This window comes from Toxorhynchites rutilus, chromosome 2, assembly GCF_029784135.1.
Source record: "Toxorhynchites rutilus septentrionalis strain SRP chromosome 2, ASM2978413v1, whole genome shotgun sequence".
Classification (NCBI taxonomy): Eukaryota; Metazoa; Arthropoda; class Insecta; order Diptera; family Culicidae; genus Toxorhynchites; species Toxorhynchites rutilus.
This window is the reverse complement of record NC_073745.1, coordinates 58,890,013-58,900,985: the sequence shown is the minus strand read 5'-3', so window position 1 is coordinate 58,900,985 and position 10,973 is coordinate 58,890,013. Positions and strand designations below refer to the sequence as shown.

Sequence of the window (10,973 nt, the reverse complement as noted above, 5' to 3'; positions counted from 1 at the left end):
TTTTGAATTTCAAAATTTGAATGAAAATTTTCATATCATGTTTTTTAATTACTTGAGACACATATTTCTGACTTTCATTCAACCATATGGCTATACAATTCCAACATTGTTACTGAATTTTTTCATAATAAAATAAAGTTGTCTTAAAAAACAATTTTCGTATGAGCCTTTTTCCAACTGCAAACAAAAATGTTTCTAATTTAAATAGAATACTAATTTGATATGGAAAAGCTAATTTTCATTCATAATTTTAATTTTGAAAACGTTCATTCCGACTGAAAATCAGCTATTCTTTGACGCTCCCCTAAACTAGTAAACGTTGACAGCGAAGCGCCAACGCGGATCGCTGTTTTGAAGAAAACAAATACTTTTGACGTTTGAGATGTTGGCACCAAAAACATGGTGGGTGTCATACGGTTGACCGTCCCGTTCTTCTATTGACGAATTTACGCAAAGCTGAATCAACTCATGCGACATCTACATTAGAACTCAGAACCACAAAAGTGAGGGTGTTTGTTTATTTTACGAACTGGAAAGCAAGGTTCGGTGGTGATTATTCATTTTATTTCAATTTAGATTCATTTTAGCCATTGAATGTCGTCAGCATATGGTAAGAAAGTTGGAGTTTTGTATATTTACGATGGTTTCAACACGCAATTTGACCAAAGTCATTGATAATCTTCGAAAATTTTAAGTTTGATAATGCATACCGGTTATTGATATCAAATCATATCAATATCAAATTGGCTGATATCATTGATTATGTAGAGGTCGATACTAGAAGGATTTGCAGTATTTTTAGCGCGAAACACCCCATTCATAGTTGAAAAAAATTAAAGTTACAATACTTATAACAAGCCGTTCCTCGTAATATCCAATAGAACATCGTAAAATGATGATTTTCTAACCTTTTTAGCATGGAAAGAATACATGAAACCGGGAAATTTAAAGATAACTTCTGATTTTTCTAGAAAATTTGAACGAATTTCATACCAAAAAAACAAAACATCCTCATTTTACTCGTTGCGCCATCTGTTTGTAAATCCAACGTAAATTCGTCAATAGCGCAACCCACTGCACAGACAAGTGCAAAGCAATAAATGATACAAGAAAAATTACGTCATTATTCGGTCACCATTTGCGGAGAGCAACGCGAATGGGAAAAGAGATAAAACGAGAGAGTTTTGGGCGGAGTTGCTAGTAAAACTATGCGGTCTATATGAATATATACATTTAAAGGGATAGCAGTGTTAAAAATGGAAAATATAATCTGACTACCCTTCCCTTAGCCTCTATCGAGCTAAATAATCATATAGTTTGCACTCTCTGAGACCTCAAAATCAGGATCCGCTACATTAGCGGAATCTGAATCATTCGCTTTGCGTAGTCCGTACAATCCTGCTGTTTCATGATGCATGGAGAGGTTCGATATGTATATGTTAGAGGCAAAGAAGAAAATAAACTTTCTGCACCGAAAGCGTATATGATGGTTTTGCTTGCGTGCTGGTGTATCATGAAGTTCGAACCGATGCAGAGTTGTTTCATTCTATTTCGTGTCGTGATTTGCAGCACGTAACAACAAAAGAATGCCGCTGGGGGAAATAATTTCTGTATAATCATCTTTGAACGAACGAAGGCGATTTTTCAGTGAATGGATCAATTGACGAATTTACGCAAAGCTGAATCAGCTTATGCGACATCTACATTAGAGCTCAGAACCACAAAAGTGAGGGTGTTCGTTTATTTTACGCACTGAAAAGCGCGATTCGGTCGTGATTATTTTCATTAATTTATATTTAAAATCATTTTAGCCATTGAATGTCATAAGTAAATGATAAGAAAATTATATTTTTGTCTATTTACAATGCACAATGGTCCAGGAGATGCATTTAAGAGGAAATTAGCATTTAGAGCTCGACGGTTATTTTCTAGACAAAGTGGTTATTCATGATAGAGCGCTCGTTTTTATGTTGTCAAAAATAGGGTGACCAAAATGTTCGATGAAATAAAAAAATCTAACTTTCTTATCTTTATAGATAGAGATGAACATAGTTCAACAATGTTGTAGCTCCAATTATTTGAGACATCTTTTTAGAACAAAGTTTTTCTCTATCTCTTGAAATAACCGATATAGCGCCTTTTTTATAAGTTACGTTAGGGTCACCATGAAAAAAACAGTTTTTTGCTCTAACTTTTATATTTCAAATTTTGCATGCAAACTGTCTTCGAAAGACTTTTAGAGCTTACTAATACAAACATTTTTCGATGCAGAACTTTTCAATATCTCAACTTTACTCAAAGTTATTGGTATTTCTTCCCAAAAAACATGCTCTTTTCATTTGTTTGTCATTCTTTCTGGGGCAAACGTAAACAAAGTTTATTGGCGGAATTTGAAAGAGGATATTTTACTCTACATGATGTGTGATTTTCAAAACTATGTTATTTTTTGTGTTTGATTAAATTAAAATTGAAATCATGAGTTTTGCTTAAAAACCATCAATAACATTGAGCAGGATTAAGATATAGACATCGCAAAATATTGGTATCGATAAGCTTTAAAAGTCGTACGAAAACAGTTTTGATGTAGAATTTGAAATATAAAAGTTAAAGCAGAAAAAACACGATTTTTCATGGTCACCCTAATGCAATTCAGATAAAAACGTTAAATCGATTATTTTAAAATATAGAAAAAAGCTTTGTTCTACAAAGTTGTTTAAAATAACTGGGGCTACAATATTGTTGAACTATGTTCATATATATCTATAAAGATAAGAAAGTTAGATTTTAATTTCATCGACAATTTTGGTCACCCTATTTTTGATAACATAAAAATGAGCGCTCTATCATATGTAACAACTTTGTCTAAGACAGTTTTTGTCTAAACAATAAATATCTGCCACAAATTTGTTTTTAGCGCCTTCTATCTGAGTTGCATTAGGGTAACTATGAAAAACCGGGTTTTTTTACTCTAATTCTACATCAAAACGGTCTTCGTACGACTTTTAGAGCTTATCAATACCAACATTTTGCGATGCAGAACATGTCAATATCTTAATCCTGCTCAAAGTTATTGATGGGTTCTCATCCAAAAACTCATGATTTCTATTTTAATTTACTCAAACACAGAAAATAACATAGTTTTGAAAATCACATATTATATAGAGTGAAATCTGTTCTTTCAAATTCCGTCAACAAACATTTTTTATGTTTGCCCGAGAAAGAATGACTAATGAGTAAAGTTGAGATATTGACAAGTTCTGCATCGAAAAATGTTTGTATTAGTATGTTCTTAAAGTCTTTCGAAGACAGTTTGTATGTAGAATTTGAAATATAAAAGTTAGACCAAAAAAACAGTTTTTTTCATGGTGACCGTAAGTTAGAAAAAAGGCGATATATCGGTTTTTTTCAAGAGATAGAAAAAAAACTTTGTTCTACAAAGATGTCTCAAATAATTGGAGCTACAACATTGTCGAACTATGTTCATCTCTATCTATAAAAATAAAAAAGTTAGATTTTTTATTTCAACGGAAATTTTGGTCACCCTATTTTTGACAACATAAAAACGAGCGCTCTGTCATGAATAAAAAACTTTGTCTAAGGCAGTTTTTGTCTAGAGAATAACTGTCGAGCTCTAAATGCTAATTTCCACTTAAATGCATCTCCTGTACCATTGTGCAATGGTCTCAACACGAGATTGGACCAAAGCCATAGATAATCTTCAAAATGTTTATGTTTGTTATGAGTACTAACTTCCGGACATTTTTCAGAAGCTCAAACTGTGAATATCGACGATGCAATCGATATCATATCAAGTTGGTTGATACCATTGATTATGCAGGGGCTTCCTTTCGACAGATACGAGAAGGATCTGCAATATTTGAAGCGCAACAAATACCACCCATCATTTACCTAGTGACGAAATGTAAATTGTAATACTTGTATCGAATCATTCGTCATATTTTATGAATGCAACAATGTGAAATGATGATTTTCTAACCTTTTCAGCGTAGAAAGAATACTTGAATCCGGGAAATTTGCAGAAAATTTCTGATTTTTCAAAACAAAACAAACCAACTCCATACAAAAAAAAAATTGACGAATTTACGCAAAGCTGAATCAGCTCATACGACATCTACAATAGATCTCAGGACCACAAAAGTGAGGGTGTTTGTTTATTTTACGCACTGAAAAGCAAGATTCGGTTGTAATTATTCATTTTATTTCAATTTAGAATCATTTCAGCCACTGAATGTCGTCAGTATATGGTAAGAAAGTTGGAGTTTTGTATATTTACGATGGTTCCAACACGCGATTTGACCAAAGTCATATATAATCTTCGAAAATTTTAAGTGTGATAATGCACACCGGTTATTGATACTATGGATAATTGCGATGAAATCGATATCATATCAAATTGGCTGATATCATTGATTATGTAGGGGCCGATTCGCAAAACACCCTATTGGCGATCTAACGCAAAACGTAAACGATCGGTGAGACATCTGGATTTTGTTTTTGAACTAAGAAAATGATGCTAATGTAACCTAAAACTCAAAAAACAAATCACGTATATTTTACTTCCGGGCTTTCCAAGGTAGTTCTCACATGCAGGAATCGTGCATTTTCCTACTTGTGTTTGATTGTGCTCTCGAATTTCGTTCTTTAATTCAACCATTGTCAACATTTTTATAGTTTTCACTACTGAAAGAGGTAAATAAAATTGCGCAGAATTAAATTTCTTACAAACTCATCGCAATCAAATAATCTTTTATGATTATAACATTGTAATTTATGGAAAGAACTACAAACCTTCCATAAGCTCACATGGCAAAATTTAAAACCATCATCACTTTCACCGCAGCGCCGCCTAGGTATAGATTTGTACGTTAGATCGCCAATTCATCGTTTACTTAGTTGAAAAAAAATAAAGTTACAATTGGCGATCTAACGTACAAATCTACAAATAGGCGGCGCTGCGGTGAAAGTGATGATGGTTTTAAATTTTGCAATGTGAGTTTATGGAAGGTTTGTAGTTCTTTCCATAAATCACAATGTTATAGCCATAAAAGATTATTTGATTGCGATGAGCTTCGAAGAAATTTAATTCTGCGCAATTTTGTATATAACATGTTATTTTCTTATCTCTTTCAGTAGTGAAAATTGTATAAATGTCGACAATGGTTGAATCAAAATAAGAAATTCGAGAGCACAATCAAAAACAAGTTGAAAAATGCATGGTTCCTGCATGTGAGAACTACCTTGGAAAGTCCGGAAGTAAAATATACGTGATTTGTTTTTGGATTTTAGGTTAGCTTATCATCATTTTCTTAGTTAAAAAACAAAATCCAGATGTCTCACCGATCGTTTACGTTTTGCGTTAGATCGCCAGTACTTATAACAAGCCATTCCTCGTAATATACATAGTACATTGTAAAATGATGATTTTCTAACCTTTTCAGTGTGGAAAAAATACTTTAATTCGGGAAATTTTAAAGAAAATTCCGATTTTTCTGACAAATTTAAACGAATTTTATAATAAAAAAAACAAAACATCCTCATTTTACTCGCTGCGCCATCTGGTTGCAATTCTAACGTAAATTCGTCAATTGGCGATCTAACGTACAAATCTACACCTAGGCGGCGCTGCGGTGAAAGTGATGATGGTTTTAAATTTTGCCATGTGAGCTTATGGAAGGTTTGTAGTTCTTTCCATAAATTACAATGTTATAATCATAAAAGATTATTTGATTGCGATGAGTTTGGAAGAAATTTAATTCTGTGCAATTTCATATATAACATGTTATTTTATTACCATTTTCAGTAATGAAAATTGTATAAATATTCACAATTGTTGAATCAAAGAAGGAAATTCGAGAGCACGATCAAAAACAAGTAGAAAAAATGCATGGTTCCTGTATGTGAGAACTACCTTGGCATGACCGGCAGTAAAATATAAGTGATTTGTTTTCGAGTTTTAGGTTATCTTATCATCATTTTCTTAGTTCAAAAACAAAATCCAGATGTCTCACCGATCGTTTACGTTTTGCGTTAGATCGCCAATTGACAAATTTACGTTGGATTTACAACCAAATGGCGCAGCGAGTAAAATGAGGATGTTTTGTTTTTTTTTGGTATGAAATTCGTTCAAATTTTCTAGAAAAATCAGAATTTATCTTCAAATTTCCCGGTCTCATGTATTCTTTCCACGCTGAAAAGGTTAGAAAATCATCATTTTACAATGTGCTATGTATATTACGAGGAATGGCTTGTTATAAGTATTGTAACTTTAATTTTTGCAACTAAGTAAACGATGAATAGGGTGTTTTGCGCTAAAAATACTGCAAATCCTTCTCGTATCGGCCCCTACATAATCAATGATATCAGCCAATTGATATGATATCGATTTCACCGCAATTATCCATGGTATCAATAACCGGTATGCATTATCAAACTTAAAATTTTCGAAGATTATCTATGATTTTGGTCAAATCGCGTGTTGAAACCATCCTAAATATACTGCAATATTTGAAGCGCAACAAATATCACCCATCGTTTGCCTAGTGAAAAAAATGTAAATTACAACACTTGTACCGAATCATTCGTTATATGTTATTAATGAAACAATGTAAAATGATGATTTTCTAACCTTTTCAGCGTAGAAAAAATACTTCAATCCGGGAAATTTGCTGAAAAATTCTAATTTTTCAAAATAAAAAATCATAAAAATTCCATACCAAAACAAAACAAAACATCATCGTTTTACTCGCTGCGCCATCTGGTTGTAAATCCAACGTAAATTTGTAAATCGGCGATCGAACGCAAAACGTTAACGATCGGTGAGACATCTGGATTTTGATTTTGAACTAAGAAAATGATGATAATGTAACCTAAAACTCTAAAACAAATCACGTATATTTTACTTCCGGACTTTCCAAGGTAGTTCTCACATGTAGGAACCATGTATTTTTCAACTTATTTTTGATTGTGCTCTTGAGTTTCCTTTTTTGATTCAACCATTTATAAAGTTTTCACTACTGAAAGAGGTAAGAATATAACATGTTATATATAAAATTGCGTAGAATTAAATTTCTTCCAGACTCATCGAAATCAAATAATCTTTTATGATTACAACATTGTAATTTATGGAAAGAACTACAAACCTTCCATAAGCTTACATTGCAAATTTAAAACCATCATCACTTTCACCGCAGCGCCGCCTAGGTGAAGATTTGAACGTTCGATCGTCAATTGGCGATCTAACGCAAAACGTAAACGATCGGTGAGACATCTGGATTTTGTTTTTGAACTAAGAAAATGATGCTAATGTAACCTAAAACTCAAAAACAAATCACGTATATTTTACTTCCGGGCTTTCCAAGGTAGTTCTCACATGCAGGAATCGTACATTTTTCTACTTGTGTTTGATTGTGCTCTCGAATTTCCTTCTTTAATTCAACCATTGTCAACATTTTTATAGTTTTCACTACTGAAAGAGGTGAATAAATAACATGTTATATATAAAATTGCGCAGAATTAAATTTCTAACAAACTCATCGCAATCAAATAATCTTTTATGATTATAACATTGTAATTTATGAAAAGAACTACAAACCTTCCATAAGCTCACATGGCATAATTTAAAACCATCATCACTTTCACCGTAGCGCCGCCTAGGTGTAGATTTGTACGTTAGATCGCTAATAGCCACGCCGTAAGCTTCCTGGAACACTCTGACTTGAGTCATCTCGCGTCATTCGCCACGCGGAATATAGAAAACTTTTTTTGTCATAGTTGTATCTCTTGTAACGATACAATTGAATACTATCATACCAATAAGCGGGATCAAATGAATTCAAAACGCAGAATCTTGTATTCAACGCTATCATACCACAGAATGTTCTCAATAGCCGAGTATTACATTCATTTCCAATTCGAATAACATTTTAATTTTTGGAAAAGATTTTCATTTTTGTTTAGTATTCCCACCTTTATTAATCCATCTCGCAGTTCATTGATTTTGACGGTATATCACTTAATTCCTGGGTAGCTAATTTTAGCGTGTCGGTTTATAAAAAAGAATAATATTTATAAAATCACTCAGTGCAGTATCACAAAGTGTCAATCAGGCTGGAAATTTTCATTATCGGTTTGAAAATCAATATCTGATATGTTACCCGAAGCGCTGCTAAAGCGCTTGGCTAAACGAGGCATAATCCAGGGTGATGGAGCTCAAGTGGCCTCGAACCAACAGCAGCAGCAGCAACAATCAAATTCGCCATCCCGAGAGCAAACGGAATCATCGTCTGAATCGGACGACGAATCGCAGGAGGATCGTCGCGAAACAGATTTGAACAATGAAGAAATTATTGCCGAGGATTACGATGAGTATGACCAGGTTAATCCGGAGTCCTTCGAGTATCCGGTCCAGAAGAAGAAACCCAACGCGGCGTTGGATTGGACGGAGCGGATGAAGCAAAAAATGGTGAAAAGATACGGATTCCAATCGGTGGACGGTTGTCAGAATAAGTACAACATCTATCACCACTGTTCGATGTATTGCGTGCAAAGATACGGCGAAGTTGAATTCGAGATAGAGAAGGAGTACGAAAAGAGAGCGAAGCGTTTGCTGGAGCGCTATCCATTGCCCAGGCATTGGCGCAAAGAGTACGACATCGGTTGTAAAGCCTTTTATTTCTACAATAAGGAAACCAGATTTGTATCCTGGCTTCCGCCGACCCATCCCGACGCCAAGTTGACAAAGAGTGCGAAAGTTTTACGGAAGGAACTAATGGAGAAAACTAAGAGCCAGGAAAGTGCCAATGATGGAACACCGAAGGCTGTTATTGTGGAAAGTTATCCACCGGTACCGAAGACGTCGAGTTTGTCAGGTCGAGAACCGGTGGTTGGACCAGTTGGAGAAAGTCTAAAGCCACCGGTGGTTAATCCCCCGAAGCGACCGCACGTCAAACATCCGATGCGGGATGACGAAAAACGACCTCGAATAGCGGGTGGACGTCCAGAGCGGGACCGTGAGCGTGAACGGGAACGAGATCGCGACAGAGATCGTGAACGGGACCGCGATCGAGATCGCGAGCGGGATCGTCGAGATCGGCGTGACGATCGTCGTGATCGTGATCGGGACAGGGATCGCGGCAGAGCTGCAAAAGCTACATCCGGTGCTTTGGATCCAATGGATCCAGCTGCATATTCGGATATTCCCAGAGGAACATGGGCCAGCGGGCTGGAAGCTGCTGCCGGTGCCAAGAAGGAAAAAGCTAAGGACAAGAAAGAGGAAAAGCGGAAGGGTCCTCCCAGGGAGGACGATAGCGACAATGAACACGAAGTGGTGAAGGTGTCCGCGATAAAAGAATTCACACAAGAGGATGATGATAAAGATGAATAAAATCGTTCTTAACTGCAACTCAACTCAACTCAACTGTTTTTATATAACTGAGCAATTCCAAATGAAATCGACAAATGACAAAACATGAGTATTTTCGATTCGAATGAAAGTTTGTACAGGTAAACTTTGATATAACATACATTTCACTTTCAAAATGGTGCGTTGTATCGAATTGTACGTTATATCGAAGCATAATAAAGTACTCACAAACGTAGTCTATAATACATTATTGTGTTGCTGTTTTAGTAAAGTTAATGAACAACTTCAATCAGAAGACGAAGCCAGCCTTTCTCATGATGTTTCCCTTCGTACTGTTGATTAAAGCTTGATTCATTTAGAATCCGGAATCACAAAACCAGCTGTATTTCGGAATTGATTGAAGGCACAAAACTTGTTCTAGCATCACAATACGGATAATTCATTGTTCTATCAGAAAAAAAGTATTGAAAAAAATTTCCTTCACACTTTGGAAATGTGTACGTTCTATCGAGGTAAAATGTACGTTATATCGAGGGTACGTTATAACGAGGGTACGTTATAACGAGGGTACGTTATATCGAAGTTTACCTGTATTTCGTTTGGGTTGGAGGAAATATGAGTTTTCCACAGCATTTGGGAATTTTTTGACTTAAGTGTAATTTTTAAAAAGGGCGTATCGATTTTAGTAAGGGAAATCTTTGATAACTTATATCTCAAAAGCTATGAGTCCTACCGAAATAGTGTCGAATTATAGAGTACTAGCTGACCCGGTAAACGTTGTTCTGCCATATAAATTATTTCTAGTGAATATTTTGGTGGTTAAATAAAAAATCACTAATGTATTGTATGTGTTTTTGAATGTTTTGATGATCCATGAAATTAGTCGAATGCGATCAATAAAATAGAACGAATGAAACGATTTGAAAGAAAGTATGTTTGATGTTTATGCTGCCGGAAATGGTGGTGCGCATTGTCATTCGATAAACAATCGTGACTCATCTATTGTATCCTCTTCTATTGTGTTTCATTAAAAACAAAAATTTTAATGGGCTATATCTTTGCGGAGCAATTCAGAAACATCAGTGCATTCAAGCAATTCATAGCGTATCTTCACGGGTATGATGACGGCCCATTATTTCGAAGAGATCACACGAATATGTGGGATGGGATCTTTCACATACTGAGAAATGGAGTGCTAAAGACGATGACCGCAGATGAAAATTAAACTACACAAACCATTCATTGTCTTAATTCATTGTATGAAAAAATTTAAAAGGTGAAATGCTAAAGATATGTAAAGAATTGTTACTCGATGTTATTAGAATACTTTAAATGTATAGTCCTGACTATAACTTAACTAATTTTCTAAACAGCATTTCCGTCATAACTTAAAACATGATATAATATTTTTCGTTCAAGATTTTTGCCCAATTACAGATAATGTGTTACACTGTTACATAGAACACATATTTGATACGGGAACGCGTGTTTGTTACACCCGAAAATCTATCATCATTTTCGCTTCAAAGAAATGGAACACGAAGCTCAATGTCGTTTATGACGAATTGTGTGACAAAATTGCTACATTTGC

The 10,973-nt window shown here is 34.9% G+C and overlaps 1 protein-coding gene across 1 annotated transcript; it reads left to right on the top strand.

The window, feature by feature from the left end:
• The first annotated feature begins 8,075 nt into the window (after positions 1-8,075).
• LOC129767806 (uncharacterized protein DDB_G0284459) lies at positions 8,076-10,083 on the top strand. The gene has a single exon (XM_055769014.1). The coding sequence runs from the start codon at positions 8,168-8,170 to the stop codon at positions 9,401-9,403; it is 1,236 nt and encodes a 411-aa protein (XP_055624989.1). The 5' UTR covers positions 8,076-8,167; the 3' UTR covers positions 9,404-10,083.
• Positions 10,084-10,973: the final 890 nt, after the last annotated feature.

What these genes read in the sequence shown, in the direction of transcription:
- LOC129767806 (XM_055769014.1), top strand. Translation starts at nt 8,168, where the DNA reads ATGTTACCCGAAGCGCTGCTAAAGCGCTTGGCTAAACGAGGCATAATC.